This window comes from Carassius gibelio, chromosome B21 (genome assembly GCF_023724105.1).
Source record: "Carassius gibelio isolate Cgi1373 ecotype wild population from Czech Republic chromosome B21, carGib1.2-hapl.c, whole genome shotgun sequence".
NCBI classification, from domain to species: domain Eukaryota; kingdom Metazoa; phylum Chordata; class Actinopteri; order Cypriniformes; family Cyprinidae; genus Carassius; species Carassius gibelio.
The window spans coordinates 18,232,284-18,250,749 of record NC_068416.1 but is presented as its reverse complement, the minus strand read 5'-3'; the positions used below and the strand labels follow the sequence as shown (position 1 = coordinate 18,250,749).

Genomic DNA, 18,466 nt, shown 5'->3' with positions numbered 1-18,466 from the left:
TAATTAATGCTCTCCTGAATTATCCACTCCTGTCTGCAGTATACAGAGCTCCCAGAAGCCCAGCAACAAAGCTCCTTATGTGGAATGAAATCCAGATTTATAATTTTTCTTCTATACCTTTTCCCCTCATCAATGCTCTTAACACAATAAAAAAACCTTGTTTTGTATGCAGCTCAATGGGTTACTGCTTACAGCCACTCGCTTTCATTATACTTCAATGCTTTGTGCAAAGACCCGAACATTTAATCTATCATCAATCTGAATTTTATTCAACCCTTAGTGAGAATCTTAGCTAAAAGGAAAATTAGAATTTTATAGCTCAACAGGTAAAGCAAGGCACTGAAAACTCTAAGGTTGTGGGTTTGATTCCCAGGAAGCACATTTACTTAAAGTACACTCTGAAGTTGCCTTGGATAAAAGCTTCTGACACATTCATTAATGTAACGTGAGAATGCATGTCGGTAGTATCTAGCATGATGTTCTGTTGATTCTCACTTACTCTGATCATGTCTGAATATACTCTCCCAGCTCCATTTATACTATGTTTTTCCTCTAGTGTTTTACAGCTTTTAGATTTTTTTTTTGATAAAAAAATACATTTCCTGTGGCTCTCTTTAGGGAAAAAAAAGAGGAAAACTCATTAATTTTTGCTGATAAAGCACCCAGAGGAGCTTCGATAATGGGAGTTCACAGAGCCATTTTACAAAGAGGGATATCTGAGGCAACATTAACTTCTATTAATTACTTAGCTTAATGGTCAGAGCTTTCTTGTGGGCGTATAAAGCTGATCAATCCTCTACACTGGACACTGGACACTGGGCTGTTAAATCAGTGTAATCAGCCCCTCTGTCTTACTGGGCCAAACTGGGGTGTAATAAGTCTTAAGAGTTGCCATTTTATGATTCCTATTAAGATTCTATCATCAGGCAGGCAGGCAAAGATTTGTTCATGGACTTTATAATTGTTCCATAAATACCAGTTCAAGCTCTTATTAAAAACTGATCATATTAAATTGTTTTCTGAAGGATCATATGACATTTCAGTTTGCCATAACATGAATAGATTGCATTTTAGAAATAGAAAACAGTATAAACTTTAAAGAAAAAAACTGTCATTATCATCGCCATCATATTCATCATTCATTTATTATATATATAATTGTTCTATAATTAAAAAAAAATAGAAATAATTATATTTTAAATATTTTTTGGAATAAAATTTAATTTCATGTGTAATTTAAATACAATTAACTAAATGCAGTTAAATATTTTTGTTCAATGTTTTTATAATTTGAGAATTACAGCTTGATTTTAAATTATGCATAAAAAGTAAATTTATGATTTATATTTTTATGTATAAATGCAAGGAAAAAAAAATGTGTGTGTGTATTTATGTTCTTGTGATTTACTTTTTTTTTTTTTTTTATTGTTTATCCAAAATTTCAATTCTGGGTCTGGGACATGGCATGATAACGGTCTATACATACATAGAATATAAATGTATGATTTGAAAAATAAAAATGATCAATAAAGGCATAGTAAAATGTTCAATATAAGACAATTTTAGTGTATACTTTATAGAAAATAATAACAATCCACTCTGAAACACAAAAATGCCCAAAGTTGAAGAAACACCTGTTTATTAAGTCAGAGCAGACATATTTTAGTACAGATTTTTTTGCAGAACTGCCTCTCTGCTGTTGTTGTAACAATTGACATGTCTCGGGGTGTCTAACGATTTCCACTCCTATTTTCCACTTTTCAGATTTGCTTCTGTACCTGGATTTCATGCACTGCGGTCTTTTATCTTCCTCTTTTTGCCGATTCCTGCTAGATTAGCCCAGTTTAAGATTATAAACGTGCAGAGTCTTATTGATTCTGACAGTACATGCTTGTGTAGCGCAGATCTCATTTGATGTCCAGATTAGCCAAGGTCAGTTACAGATCCACGAGGATATCGCTAACCTAAAGAGCCCAGACTTGCCAGTTCACATTACCGTAACTCACATACTGCAGTATTTCTTGTCTTACATAAGGAAAACAGAGTTTGCTGGCAGACTGTGATGTTGCAACAAACTTTGATTTCCATTTAAAAGCCTTTCCAAGTTCTAGCAGCTAATTACACAGTGATCTGAAATCAGGTTCTTGTGGTGTTTGCAGAAAGAACCAGTGGGAACGCTGTGTGTTTTTGGCCCTTGGTGTCTATGTAAAATGAGAGAATTAAAGAGCGTTAGTGAGGCAGAGACGTGCGATGTGGGACTCCCACTGCCCCCCTGTGGGCAAGACTCAGTGTGAGCTTTTGGACAAATATCAGACTGACAAAACAAAAGGCTCACAGATTGCATCCTGCTGGTTCCCGTCGTCAGACTTGGAGCACGGCACTCCATCAGTTTGCTTTCATTTAGTGCTTTTTTTCAGCTAAATCTGTTAGGATGGTGTCATACCAGTGGCTACAGATATAATGACAATGCACAGATGTTCAGACCATAATTTGCTTCCTTGCTTGTGTGTAGTTCAAAGATTGAGGCCTTAATTGTAATGCCTTAAATGAGACGTCTTTAGCCCTGTATACAAATAGCATCTCTTAAGGAAGTCATAGCCCAGTAAGTGTTCAGGTTGTTATTATGATTAGCTCCCAGAGGGAGGTGCTGGTTCAGTCTCTTCAGCTCGCGCTCGCCTCAGACACACATACACCCAGAGTCTGCGGCAGGAGCTACGGCGTATTTGAGGGTGCTGGACACGTATTGGCCGTCCTGGGAAAGCTGCCTGTTTCCGGGCAGGTGCTGTTGGCTTCCCTGACAGTTCTGAGGAGCATCGAACAGATTAGCAAGCAGCGTAGTGCATATAGCCGGCCGGGCTTATGCAGGGAGGCTCCTTAAAGCCAGAAAACATTAAATGGGTCCTCTGTGCTCACAGCTCAGGATGCCTGCGGTGTCAGGGCCAGATCGCCTTCGTACACCGGCACACAAAGCTGTCAGCAGTAAACAAGCTAAAACCCATCAGAAGAAGCGGGGGCCGTGCAAACGAAGAGAAAGTCGGATCTGAATGGAAATGGCAGTGTAGGGGTTTACAGCAGAAAAGGTCACAGCTCACTTTTGCCTTTCAGTTTGTCTCCGGCAAATGATCTTTTGAAGTATCGTTTGCGCGTTTATTCAGGGAGATCAATTTAAACGCAAAGGCGACGTCAGATTGTTGGTGTGGTGTTTTTCTTTTAATGACCCATTTTATTAAGGAAGATTTTCTGCACCTTCCTTCCACCCTCTCCTTTTGCTTTATTCCTCATTTGGTGGGCTTTTCACTAAGTCCTTTCTTATACCCGGTATGAGGAGGATAAACCTCTTATTGCGGCAGGAACATAATCCTTTTTGCATGCCCACAGCGAAAGTATATTACACACCAGAAGTGGAGCAGATACATCTGTGACTGTGTAGGGCATCAGGAAACTCCCACGTCCCACAATCATAGTGAAAAAAAAGAAGCGTGAAACACTTTATTTGGTATATTCAACCCACTATCATGAGATTTAACTGGGTTTCAGAACCAGAAATGCGTAAAATCCTATATTCAGAGGAATCAGAGTTTTAATCAGGGTCTTAGATGCTCAGAAATGACTGAACTGTTTATCTGTCTGTATGTTAGTTAAAACATTTAGTTTCTACTCACCCTCATGTCGTTCCAAACCCATAACAGTACATTAACCTGGAGCAACAGTCATATCGGTTAGTAGCTGCCCAATATATCGCATCGGCTGATAAGTTTTTCTGTTTGGCAGATGACTTCTTGACTCTTATTTTGATGGTGCTGAGTACGGCACCCCTGAACAAACAGTGCTCACATTTTACCTCTTGTTCGATGTCGTCATTAACCGTTCTGTCCACATACAGTAGTCTGTCTAATAATCAGATAGAACTGTTAAACAAAGAAATTAAAATATATACAAAAAGTATTATAACGATTGCTTTTTTATATTGTTAGGAATAGAAAGGCAAACATTATAATATTTTCTCATTTGCTGTCAGCATTCAGCAAACACACATTTATATAATTTAAACAGATCTTTGAATGACTAATGAACATCTAATTTCAAAAACCTTGCAAACTCAGTTGAATCCCGCTGTGCGATCTTATGAAGTGTGCATTTGTATCCTGCACGACTGCATGTACTCTGCGTGACTGTCGGTCCGTGCAAATTGAATATGGACAGGAGGAGAGTTCAGTTTCATTGAGATGCGCGATCGACAAACTTGAAACTCATGATTTCAAATTATGCTTCACTTCCTCCTCCATGCAGAATACTGAGTGCCCTGTTCGTTAAAGGGTTTACTTCCTTTTTAATTATATTTTTATTAAATATTTGTTTATTTATGAAAAATACATTCATTTAAAGTATAAGCATGTTTATTTTACACATTTCTTTTTTTAATCCATTTTCAAATTTTTACATTTCTTAAATATTACATTAAATACAAAACTATATCGGCCATCAGCCGCCCTGCTTTCCAAGATATCAATATCGGCATCGGCTGTCAAGAAAACAAAATAATTTGATGGTAATAGTGACAATAGACAATCTCTTTACTTTTCTGGAGTTGCATGAACAGGATTGGCTAGCTTTTGCTCTAGGGTATTTTAATAAGGGGATCTGATTGGCTGATGCCTGCGTTGGCACTTGAAAAGTTCAAAAAAAAACTTCAACTTCTGTTGCGAGTAACGCCAGTGACGGACCCACAATTCAGTTCACCAGTGCTTGACATCCATCCATTCGAAGCAAACAGAAGGCATTGAAGCTGATGCCCATGTGAATTTACCGTATATATATATATATATATATATATATATAGAGCTTATCAAATATGGTTAAGATGGAAGCTCAACTTTACTTGATTGACACACAAGAACAAAAATGAAGGGACCGGTATATCATATTTCACTACAACAATCTTTACGAATAATTTAACGAATGGTGTTGGGATGACATGAGGATGGGCAATAGGTGACAGCTTTAAAAATTTTTGATGATCTAACCTTTGAAGGCCCCACCACTACAAAAAAAGTCAAATAGAATTCCCAATAGGTGTAATATTTTTTTTGCCAAAGTTCAATACAGGTTTTTTTTTTTTTTTTTTTACCTATGTGAAGGAGTCATTCAAAAGGGCCAGTAAATAAACTGGCTAATGGACTTTCCAATCGGATATATTTTAAAGGCCACCCATTTTCACTTACTGTTAGATGCTCATGGCCCAGCAAGAGCTCCGTCACTTTGTTCTCCTCTGTGACAAGCCTGCCCTCCATCCCTGACAGCTCATTGATTACCGTGGTGTGCTGCCTTTCGATCGGCTCCCTGATGAATTCTCGCAGCCCTGAGATCCTCCCTCACGAGTTTTCATTTGTCTTTATTCACCAGAGCATTACTCAGAAGGGTTACCATGAGAACATGCAAATTCAACTGCGCAATGTTGGCTGTCACCTATCCGTTTCCCTTTCTTTCGTGGCAGAAGGGGGGCAGCATCTTTCCTGAAATGACAAATCCGTCCACACTGATAATGGCTCAGAAAACCTGACAATGAAAATCATCGGGAGATCTGACGTTTTGCCAATTGGTCTAGCTGATGTTTTCCTGTCCCATGATGGAGAAGAAAGTGATTCATCTTCCCAGGCTATCTGTTGCCCTTGGTCACTATTATCACCGAGCTGTAATTGCCTGGTTTTACACATGGCTGAACGGCTGCCCGGCTGCCCGGCCTGCCTGTAATAAGATGGTAGGAATACAGAAATACAGAAGACATGGGGAACAGAGAAACAGAAATAATGAGCTTAGTTATCAAACTCTCCAGATGCAGGATGAAACAGCTGAAGAAGAGTGGGGGCCGCAGCATGTCCTGATTTACTCTGTTGTACGAGCTCTCTTGAGAGCTTTGGATTCTTATGATTGGCCGGGTTGAATTTTTGGCAGTGATGCAATGACATAGTCATAACATTGGATCTAGAGATTTTTGCTTGTGTAGACAGTTATCTCTAATTGTTGACTTGCTGTGAAATGGCAGTTCCTGTGGTGGGTAACCAGCAGTGATAGAGCGATATTGTCTAATTAACAGCCGTGTTAGCTCTCCCTTGTGTCCGTTCCGAAATCTACCAACGGCATTGCCAATGAATAATGCATAATGCATATATTCCAGTGTTGAACTTTTGGAGTAGATTTTGAGTAAATGTTGTTAAAACCATTTAGATTTAGGTAAGATTTTTTTTAATGATTTTGAAATAATTATTTTATGCTCACCAAGTCCGCATTAAAAATAAAGTACTAATAAACATAATTCCAATAAAAAAGGATATAATTTATCTATAATGGTATTTACTGTGACTTTTTTTATTAATTGAATGCATCCTTTCTGAATAAGTTTTAATTACTTCTGAAAATATTTGAATAATGTTTTTATTATTATATGAGATAAAATATTTATTTTATTGTTGTTTTATATTTATATATTTTTGGTATTTTTTATGCATCGTTTGAGAGGCAAGAGCTATATTTAATTGCTGTTGATGGATTTTATTGCTGAATTTATTGAAATATGTTATTGAACTTTGACTTTTATGATCTTTCTTATTCATCTATATTTAAGTAGGAGGTGTATTTGTTTGTTTGGATAGAAAACAGCAGAATGAGTGTGCTACCAACATGGCCGCCAAGTGAACTGACTTGCTCTAAATGGACTTTGATACACCTCAGTTGCAATGCATCGACCAGCATTGACATCCATTGCTAAGCAAATCACACCGGGAACAACTGATATCTCAATATGGGGAAAAACTATTTAAGATTCTATCCTAGCAGTGCATGTCCCACTAGAATCCTTTAGGGCTCTTTTGGTCTGAGATACTTTCTTTAGTTTGCTTATTAGCTTCTGTGCTGCTTATTTACTTTAGTAAGCCATAGGCTACTGAAAAAGCAATATTTTGAATTATGGTTATATTTAATTATGTTTTCCTGGTATTGAGGATGTGAAATGAATGTCCTGACTGAATGGAAGTGATACCTTACGGCTCAGACCCCAAAACATTTTTCTCTTTAATGGCTCATTCAGGGTATGCCATGGTTTTGATTGACAGCTAAATTCTCCGGTGTAGCCAGAGGAGAGGCAAGGACTCAGCTGGATTGTTTTCCGTGGCTTAGGTTCCAATTCCCAGCGCTCCGTTTGGCAGAAGGGATCCACTTTGCCGTCTGTAAACTGTGACCATGTCTCAGGGCTGTGATCTTTTAATGCGTAGTCCCAAGAACTTTCCATTTGGAGTCACTGATCCAAAACCGAAAGGGGTTTGTCACAGTGTTTATATAAATTGCAGCCCACAAAGCAATCATTTGAGTTGCAGGTCTTGTCAGAGGCATCATCAGTCTTTTGCTTTCGTCTGTGTGGTAGTGCACTTGGGTCTCTCTTGCCTAGAGTTGTGACTCATGAGTTATATTAACAGAAGGTGAACATTGCAGCTCCTCTCAATATGGTTTATTTCCTCAATCAGATTTGGGAATGAGATGCGCATTTGCCAGTTAATGGGAGGAATGAAGGAGTTTGCTGGTTAGTGCGGGTCTGTGGGCGCTTATCTGGCGCGCAGTGTAGACGCTAATGAAAAAGATGATATTTCGGCTATATATTTAGTTTATATTTGTTATAAATGAGATTTATTAAGTTAATTGTGCTGCCTGAGATATCTTTTTCCAGTCTCCCTATCTCTTTCCCTTTATTTGAAATGAAGCATTAAGCCCTTTAATGGGTTGCAGAGTGACACAAACATTACCCATAAGGCCACTCCTGCCATAAAATTCTCCACTTTGTAAAAACGTAAATTCCTCAAGTTTTTACTACTGAAAAGCTAGTTAGAGTGAAATGAATGAAGAAAAAATATATGCAAATTATGTGGGGGGGGAAAAACCTTTGAAGGGAAATTATTTTATATCACAGTTGCATCTTTGTCTGACAGTGGTTATACAAATGTGTTAGTTCACTGGCTTGTTCAGTGCCGCCTTTGAATAATTAAATGGGTGGAATTAATTTCATGGATTAATACAGGTGAGTTTAGCTAATATTTATGGTTGCAAATATCTCAGAAAAACAATTGCATTTAAGATCACTGCATATGGCACATCTGAACTGAATCTTATAGAAATAGAAAGTTTCATGCAGAAGTTATGTCCTAAAGACCCTATAAAGTAAGGAGTTTTTTTTCTCTAACACTTGCACTCTCTTTTCTATTCCTAGTCTATCTTCTTGTTTTCTTTTAATTATTAAAAATCATGACTCTAATAATAGCTTTTTCTATTCTTTTTTTATTCTATCTACTTGTTTTTTTTTTATTAATTATATATTTATATAAATAAAACTTGCTGCTTGTACTGCGTTAGACTAACTGGGACTTGTCACAGCACTTACATATTATTGCTCTTTTGTTGGTTTGATTGTTTCTGTTGTCCTCATTTGTAAGTCGCTTTGTATTATATAAAATTTTCTTGCATATAACTGCTAAAAGTGTCATAGAAACGTTCAGATAATCATTTAACACTGATTTTCTTCCGAAAGAAGAGGTTTTAAGACAAAACACGTGTGCTGACGAACACGGTGTAGGAAGAGGAAATTAAGCTAATCTCCCAATGTTTATTTTGGCTCCAGAAAGAAAATTGTGTGGCGCAGCAAACAGGATTTGTCCTTCGTTTCCCATCATATCTCAGCAAAAGTGTGTTTGTTAAGGAGCCGTAGGCTTATGAGGAGAGCACCTTTACGATGCATCACCACCTACCTGTCCCGTTAAATCCTCTTTCTTTGAGTCAGCTAGGCAGGGGTCCAGTCGCCCTGACCACACATGCCCAACTTCCCCTAACCTATCCTCACTCGCAGTCGTGCACCACGCACACAACTCCCTTCACAGCAAGAGACTGAAGTGCACTCTATCACTTTGCCAAGTGCACTTTATTAGTGTGTCGGCCCAGAAATCAAAGGCAGGTCATTTGTCCTCAGGCTGCGCATGTTTACTTTGAGTTGTTGCTCTCACCCACCCACACAAAAAATAAAGTGAAATTCAAACAACCGATGTACTCACGGTTCAGTCAGAGAGGCGATTAGGCCTTGATTCAGTGGCAGTGTTTGAAGAGGGAGGAAATGATCATTTGTGCACATCCTGAAGGTATAGACTAGTAAAGATACAACAACAGATACAAGCCGATAAATTCTTCAATGAATTTTACATGAATCATTTGCTGTTTTTCATTTGTATTATTCATGAGCATTAAAAAAAAAATGTTTTTATAATTTGCAGTTTGCAGTAAAAACAACAAAAAAAAGAATGTATTTTCTTTTTTTCAGTTTAATTTATTTCGTTAGTAAGTTAGTTTAGTTATTTAAAGTCCTTTATACTTTTAATGCAGAAGAGCAGTAACATTGTGAAATATTATTGCAGTTTACTTTTTTCTGTTAGATTTTTTTTTTTTTTTTGGCCGAGATACAACTGTTTGAAATCTGGAATCTTAGGGTTCAACTTAAAGTTGTCTAAACGAAGTTCTTAGCAATGCATATTACTTATCAAAAATTAAAGGTGACCTATTACACCCATTTTTATAAGATGTCAAATAAGTCTGTGATGTCCCCAGAGTGTGTTATGTGAAGTTCTAGTTCAAAATACCCTACAAATAATTTTTTATAACTTGAAGAAATTGAAATTTTCTTCAGTTGAAATTTTAGGGTATTTGCCAAAACATGCTGTTTTTTTGTGTTTTTCTCTTTAAATGAAAACCAGCTGGTGCTCCCGCCCCCCTTTTCAGAAGTGGGTGGAGTTTCAAGAGCTTGTGCACCGGCATCATGCCGACAATAACCGAACACTCTCTCACGCACTAAAAATGTCAGAAACTGCTAGTTGCAGTGTTCAGCCATATATGTTCGAACCGGTGTCATGCCGAATTCTGCACTCTGCCAGATTATTTATGAATTACACAGACGGGTTGCACAGTACGATAAAAATAGCAACATAGCTGGTCTCATTTCCATTGGATGCTAATGCAAACTTTATAAGTGATTTATGAGGTTGACAGATTCAAGCGGTATATTTCACATTGCTTTCATATGCAATTTTTAACCATCACATTACTATTCACGTTCATTCTAGTAACACATGAAGGCAGGGCCAGTGAAAACAGACAGACAGCGGTAGCTTTAGCAACATACAGAGTAGCAAGAAGCTCTTTCAGAAAGGCAATTTTGGAAAACAAACGTGTGATACTACTTCTGGAGGTGTAGATGGATCATGAACAGCTGTCATTGCTCCATCATTCAGGAGCAACTTTTGTGCAAAACCTGCTTTATACTGACAATCATTCACAAAGCAGTAAATGATTCGCACAGACATAAACACATTTCTATAATGTTGAGGGAGCATTTTCTTCGAAAACAAAATTTACCCACTTTGTCTTCAGCAGCTCAGATAGATTTTGGAAGTAAATGGAGAGAGCTATGTGGATTCATACATCCAGCTACAGAACACCTAAAACGCTTGGGAGAAATTCTTGTCAGTTCAGCAGTGGCGGACTGTGCACAACTGTCTGTGAACTCGCGCAGGTCGGTTCTATCGTATAATAAGGCTGTGGCTAATGTGACGTCATATTAGCACCAATGCTTGAGATAGGTCATTAGGAGACACTGCTTATGATTTATGGGAATTAAAAAAAAATAATGGGTGGATTTTTATCATTATAGGGTAGGGCTACATGATTATGACAAAAATCATAATTGTTGATTATTCCCTTGAAATTGTAATTGCGATTTATTAATTACGATTATCACAATTTACCATTGAATGATGCTTATACTATTGTTTGAAGCAGCTGCATGCCATATTTTTATGTGAAAATAAAAAAGCTAAAAAAACTCTTAACTGAAAAACATTTAGTGCTTTTCTATAGTATTAAGCCTCAGATGTCAAATATACATCGGATTGGTTCCTTTAAATTATAAAAAAGTAAATATGAATTGCATTACGTCATACTAAAACTTAAATTAAAATAATGGGAAAAACCCTTAAGGTAGCATGTAGAAAGAAAGAAAAAAGCATCTTAAGCATGCAGAATAGCATAAGTGGACTTTGAACGATTAATTGCCGCTTTGAACGACTACGTAATTGTGGCATCCATAATTGTAATCGCGATTAGAAATTTTATAAATTGTATTGTAGGGTGGATGTGTACACACACTGCCAACACACATTTATATCCAAACTAGGTCCCCTTTAAGTTTTGATAATATTTACAGTAGGAAATTTACAAAATATCTTACTGGAACATGATCTTTAGTTAATATCCTTATGATTTTTGGCATACAAGAAAAATCTATAACGTTGACCCATACAATGAATTGTTGGCTATTTCTTCAAATATACCTGTGCTACTTATGACTGGTTTTGTGGACCAGGGTCAAATGTATTTTACAATGTTATTATTTCATTTTTAGCAGCCATTACTCCAACCTTCAGTGTCACATTGTTTATCAGAAATCATTCTAATATGCTGATTTTGTGCTCAATAAACATTTCACCTTTTTATCAATGTTGAAAACATTTGTCATTTTTAATACATGATCAGGATTCTTTCAATAAGGAAAGATCAAAAGTATATATATATATATATATATATATATATATATATATATATATATATATATTTTGTAACAGTTTGTCAAGTCTTAACTAACAATTTTAATCAATTATATAGATCTTTGTTTAAAAGTATTAACTAAAATAAAACAAAAAATAAAAACGGATACTGTATGGTAAAACAAAGGCATAGTTTCTCATTGATATTTGCCTACTGTTTTTACGATAAGATCATATTAAAGGAGCCTGAAAGTAACATATGACGTTGATTTAAAAAATACTCCTAATTATTATATACTTTTATAACATTGGGGGCTCTGGGACCCCAGACAAAAATAATTCTCGAAATGAGTGTTCAAAGTGCAGCTTCCTCTGGTGTTATGAGCCTGTTGGACTGTTGCTCCCTCTCTAAGCTCTGCACATCCTTAATATTGAAATCCCTCATATTTGGCTCAGAATCGGAGTCAGGATTGGTTTATAAAGGTGAGTGTTTGATACCAACGCATTTCTCCTAAATAGATGTCAGAATATTTCAGATAGGTCATAGACTTGGAGCAGTTAGCAACTGCCCAGTTATTTCCTAGCAAAAACTCTGAACTCTTTAGCCAACTACCTAGCAGCAATTCAGGACACTTTACTGCTGGTGAGTTTTGCACTACTCACATGTACTTCAGTTAAAGTATAAATCTAGATAATTTTTATATTGTGAAATGTTTCTTTTTAGCGTCTGGGTAAACATGCATTCTTTTCATGCAGAGAGAACATCTGACTGTAACGGTATGACTAGACTAATAGTCTCTCTGATGCTGTTATGAAAGATTGCTAAACTTGGCAGGCAGCTCGTTAATAGTTTCTGAAGTCGTGATATTTTCTGCCTCACCATCTGTGGTGTTTTCTTCTTTCTCTCTCTCTCTTTCTTTTTTCCTTAAAGCTCTCCTTCCTGTCAATAATGTCACTTAGCGTTCTGGAGGTGATTTATCCCGGGGACATTCGGTGGTTTAATACTGACTAAGCAAGAAAAACTCTCAGAATACCAGACCTGGACGTGACAAGATTTCACTCCTGGTTCATTTTGCCGTCGACAATCTCTCATGGTGTGCTTCAGATGTAACATAGAGAAATTTATGCTATCCATTAAACACGCTCTATAACTCAGGTCGTTTAGTCTCCCCGGTTTGCGCCAGTCAACAGTCAGACACCAAAAAGGTCTTTAGAACTGTTTATCTGGGGTGAAAAACCCCATTATGTATGTGCATGCAGTCGAGAATGAACACATGCCAAGCACCAAATAAAAAAAGTTAGGGGGTGTGCCTGAAGCATGAATCCGTATTCAAAAGGCACGGAAAAACAAATAACGATTGCTAACGGTTGCCTGTCACATTGCAGTACATAGAGTTTCACTTATCACATAAACAGAGTAAGGAGAGATGACTGAGGATGATGGAGAATGATGTGCAGATCCTGAGCACCACTGACAAACATCTAATCTTGTAAAATGTGTGGTAAGTAGTAAGTACTGCCACTCCATAGTATAAATAGAGTGCCTGCGATCGCGATTTTGAAGCAATCATGCATTCAAAAGCAGTTTCAATGCCAGGCATAATGGGGGCTCCCTGATCCCCTCAATTTTATATACAGTTTAATTATAAAACGATATAACTGCAAAAGTAGGCTATTGAAATTTTGTGGCCTACTATTGGCAAAAACATAATTGTAGACCCTATACGTGTTTTTGTGTTTTGCACCGTGCTTCATTGGGATCTCTCAGCAGGGGGGCCACCAGACTGGGAGGTTGGCCGCCCTTTCAGTGAAAACACACAACCGATGGCCTGACGAGGACACGGGGATGTAATGAGTCTTCCAGACAGGCTGTTTTCTGCTTTATTACCATCCTTCCCCACTCGTGATGATTCATGGCCTTTTGTTTGCGACTGCCAAACATGCCCTGCTTGCAGAATTTTATTTTAGCCATTTTGTGGTTTTAAACACCCCTACATGCAGCACATATGTCATGATAGCCACCTCTCCACAACATTTTCACATGCCTTTCTGCTGCTTTTTCCACTCCCTCCCTCATTGGACTTGTCTTTTTGCATCCTCCCCCCTTATTCCTCACTTCTCTTGTCTTCACAAGCCTCAGTAGAGAGAGAGCGAGAAAGAGAGCGAGAGAGAGAGAGAGCGCGCACATGTGGGGGTGGGGAGGAATCACAGCTGAATTAGTTGAGACTCTCTGATTGGCTGAGAGGCCGGGTATTGTGGGTAAGGGGGTGGGAGAAAGAGCGGGGCTGGTGGCATTTGTTTATTACATACCCCCCCCCCCCCCCCCTTATCTCATGTTATCACGGCAACGGCTCCTCTTATACAAACATAAAATAGACAGTGGAGGGGAAGTATCAGGCTCACTGACTATACAAGGGGAGGGGTGTGTGTGTGTTTGTGTATATGTGTGTGTGGTGTCTGTCTGCCTGAGAAAGAGAGCCATTTAATTTGTGGAGTGAACAGGGATATGCGTCAGTTCGTCCGTCGTATCCAAGACACTGCCGATGCCGCGTCCACAGTCTGCTCAGTGCCACGGTTTTATCAGGCGAGAGGGGTTGGTGCTCGGTGACGCCACCACCAGAAGAGAGAGACAGGCAGAGAACGAGAGGAAAGCGAGGCAGCGTTGGTGCACCGATGCCTGTGTGTACATGTGTTTGAGAGTGTCTGTGTGGGGCTGCCGGCGGTCCACTGCTACTTAGTTACTCTGGCTTCTTGCTGCTGCTGTACGTCCTTCATCCTGTCTGCCTCTGACACCATGATTTTTTGTAATCACTTAGGCGAATACAAGAAGGACGAACTCCTGGAAGCTGCGAGGTGAGTACATGCCTTCTCAAGCTTTCCTTGTCTAATTTCCCACTCTCCCATGATTCCATGCTCTTGTACAGTTTCCATAGTCACTGTTTTCTTTTGTCTGTGCACATGGAAGTGAATTAAGGCATGTGTCGGAGAAGGTCCTTTTAAGACCAGGGATTTCTGACTCCGTAGATGGGTTTTCATACATACATGTGATGGCCTGGAGGAAGCTTGAGTTTCCATTTAGCAGCAGAATGCTTTATTCCATGTGGTGAATTCGGTTTTAATTGGTTTCCGAGTGCTGCAGGTGAAACCACAGGAAGAGGATGTGAAGGAGCTAGGGAGCACCTGTTGTCCAAGGAAACTCCATTTCACTAAACACTTGGGCCATGGTGAAACAAAACTGCCTCTGGTAACATCTGACATTCCTGCGATCCCAGCAGTCACTGCCTTCGTCACAGAGAAAAGATGTTCCTTTTCATACTCTACATTTAAATCTCCATTGGCTTTGCCCCCCTCTTTATACCCCTGCCTTGAGGCACAGCCCGCAGCATGGATACAAATCAGGACTCTTTTTGTTTTAATGATCAAGAGAGAAAGGAACTACAAAGGCCTTGTAATTCCCTCCACCGATCATTAGGAACATGTACGATCACGGGGGCCGCATTGTTGTGGAATTAAGTTGATCTTGCCCCCCACCCCGCATGTAACCCTATGAATTGAGAATTGTTTGTTGAGACTTGCAGAATGGAAGATGGACGAATCCGATAGACAGACAAACAATTCACAAGAAAGTCGGGTTTGACTTATGGCCTGCTTCCCTCTAAGTGGTAATCTCCCGAAGACCAGGATGCATCTGCAAACGCATCAAGAAGATTGATGACACCCACCCATTTCTCAGCCTCTCTTCCCAGTTGTAATCTCCCAGCCAGTCCTATTTTCCCATGTCGGCGGCAGAGTGTGCATTTAAATGAAGGATCTGGTGTTGTTCACTGAAGCCAGTTATCTGTAGTTACTGGCAAGAGGAGACCAGAGCAACTACACGAACCTTACTGTTTTTGTGAGGCTTGACCTGAGGAAAGCACCTCTAGAGTCGACACAAGTCTGTGTTTGCATGCTTGCAAGAACCTGACCGTTTCCAAAGATGGACAACTTGACGTCGAAGCATTCCACTACATTGTTCTGCATCTGATATCTCCCTTTGCCATTGTTCACCAGCACTTTGCAACTTTGTTTTGAAAGGTGCTATATAAATACATGTTTACTTTTGATTAGAGTGGCATCTTTGGCCCCAGATGGCACAAGGTTTTGGCCGTAGGTCTGGTTTCTCTAACACTGTCATACTTGGTCACGCTTGGGCTGCTGGCGAGATGTGAAGGAGTCGCTGGCAGGTGCTGATGAGTCAAACCTCTGCAGGCCACAAGGCTGGAGCTCCAAGCTATGGCTCACTCTAATAACAGAGAAAACTTTATATATGGTATCCACAAGTGCCACTCATAGGCATGTGATACATTTTATATTGAAAGTACACTGTCGGTTACTACTTTATGTTCCATGAAATAAGCCACTGATAGATGCTTGTCATCTTATGTGCTCCTCCTCTTTTGATTATGACCCCATCTCTCCTTTAACTCATCACTTCTCATGTTTCCCTCTGTTCTTTAAAATGCTGCTTTCAGGAGCGGAAATGAAGAGAAGCTCATGGCCCTGCTCACGCCGTTAAACGTCAACTGCCATGCCAGCGACGGTCGCAAGGTAAGAACATTCACTGCGGCATAAACATTTGAAAACTGCTGGTGAAAACTCCATAGAGCTGTTAATATTGTCCTTCTGACAAACTTCCGAAATGGAGTCAAGGTAGATACCATATTTAATATAAATCTATTGGGAGAGTTAATGACCCTAGTCTCAATCAACTTTGTATTTTAATTTGTTTTGGTTTTTGTTAGTTTCCACTCATTGTTTGTTTTCTTTCCCAGTGTTTTCTAGTTTCCGTTTATTTTAGGCTTTATATTGTAACGGGTTTATGGTATAGCACGTACCTAAAAATTACTTTGTTCTGTGATCAGATTTACACTAACTTTTAGTTTGAATTCAGTTTTTCCCATTTCTGTTCGTTTATATGTATTTCTGCTATGTATGAGAGCATTCTATTTAGTTTTTGTTTCATTTTCACACTAACACTGCTAATCTTTCCAACCAAAATAGAACTGATTCAAGTCAGCTATTGAGACATTGCCTTAATTTGCATATTCAGTTAAATATGGTGTCTACCAGGCTTCATTGTGAGAAATGGGCATTGTTCCCTTCTCCTTGCATTAGCTTATTTGCAGTTGAAAATAAGTTTAATTTATGTCATAATCATCAGATTACAAGTAAAAGTGAATGTGCAGGGTTGGGTTTAAAGCTGAAGCTAAGAAGCATCGCTCTGAATTTTTATTTTAATTGGTTCATATTTAATCAAGTACATCACTCAAGTAATTTATGTGGAACTGCCATTTAATTAGTCTAGTTTGTGCTTTCGTTCTTGTGTATGAAATTCAGGGCTCAGCATTGCACTTATCAGAGTTTCAGGTTCAGAGAAATATTGCTTGCGTTGGGTTTAAAGATTAACGCAAGCCCTAAGGTTTTTATGAATAAATACAACAGTTTACTTGCAGCAAAATTACTAACCTAAACTCCACTCATATGGGTTTAATATGAGCTTTAAATGGAGATTTTTTTGGTTGTTGCATAATGCATGTTGACTTAGTGTGTTTTCAGATTGGATTTATCTATTTTAAACAAGACTTGTATGAATTTTGTCAGCAGCGCATGTAAAACTGTGTACAACGACTTTTTCATCAATATTTGTCACTGAGGACAAGATAGGAGCAGTGAAATGGTTGCAGAAGAGTCCTAATCTCTCCGTAAGATCAAGGGCTTGATTTAGAGGAATTACTCTCAGCCGGTGCATGTAGTCCTCATGCATATTTATCGAATATTGACTGATTTCCCAAGCGTGCTACCCAAAAGGTTTTTCTTCTCCGCTTTGGTAAACATTTTGAGAAGAGTCTGTCTGTAGACATGCACTCTCATCTCATATGCACTGTCTGTGATATTACTGAAAAGTGTTTAACAAAGATTGGTGCCTTAGTGCATAATTATTCCCTTAATTCAGCAGAATGTGGCAGTAATAATATATATTGCAAATGCAGTATATATAAGCACTCTGAAGGATGCTGCAATGATTTGCCAGGTTTTTTTTATTAGTTTTTTTTTTATTTCTCTGTGCTGATCGGGATTAACAAATCACTGTCACTTGTGATTACAAGCTAAGACATTTTATTAAATCATTTTAAAGAAATTGCAGGAAGGATTTAATTTTGTATGTCAGGTACCAATCCTATAATTTCATGGATATTTTTAATACTTTATGCCGTTTAAATGTCTGCAAATTTGAATGCAAACTTATCATAGGATCTGGCTTTTTTTTTATGTATTTTGCATGAGTGTAATGCTTAAAAATAATACAATATGTATGCAAACATAATCCTAAAATGACTATCTGCAGTTACATGGTTGAATTAGATTACATTTACTGACACAATGTTGTATCAGTGTGTCTATTTTTTATTTTTCAAATCTGATTTGAGATATTAATTGTTTCCAGTATCCTTGAATAGTATGCAATTGATGTCCAAAAAATGTAATGCAGTGCAGCAAAACATATCTGTGCTTCTTAATGCTGTTTATTTGCTACCTTTATAACACAACATAAATGTTGTCCTTTAGATCATGAAATGCATCCCTGAACTTGTTTAACAACGTCTCTATTCATCCTAAAACAGGTGAGTGTAGTAAAGGCTCACTGAGGATGTACCTGAGATTGGCTTTTATCGACCCAAGGGCGCATATCTCGGCTGTCTGTGTTAACGCCTCTAACAAAGTCTGATGCTCATCACCTTAGTAATTTTAGAAAGTGTTTCTGTGTGAGATGCCGTCATTACTTAAGGGATTACAGTATT

The 18,466-nt window shown here is 38.3% G+C and overlaps 1 protein-coding gene across 3 annotated transcripts in view; it reads left to right on the top strand.

Annotated features, from left to right (window-relative positions):
* The window catches only part of tnksa (tankyrase, TRF1-interacting ankyrin-related ADP-ribose polymerase a), a 91,230-nt gene that overhangs the window by 25,629 nt on the left and 47,135 nt on the right, over positions 1 to 18,466 (top strand). For 2 of the 3 annotated variants that reach the window (XM_052588963.1, XM_052588964.1), the window contains 2 exons: positions 14,444 to 14,480; positions 16,139 to 16,214. In XM_052588963.1, the coding sequence (XP_052444923.1) occupies positions 14,444 to 14,480; positions 16,139 to 16,214 (113 nt within the window). Of the gene's footprint in view, positions 1 to 13,995; positions 14,307 to 14,443; positions 14,481 to 16,138; positions 16,215 to 18,466 lie in introns of those variants that run through there. The other variant, XM_052588965.1, reaches the window with a different exon arrangement.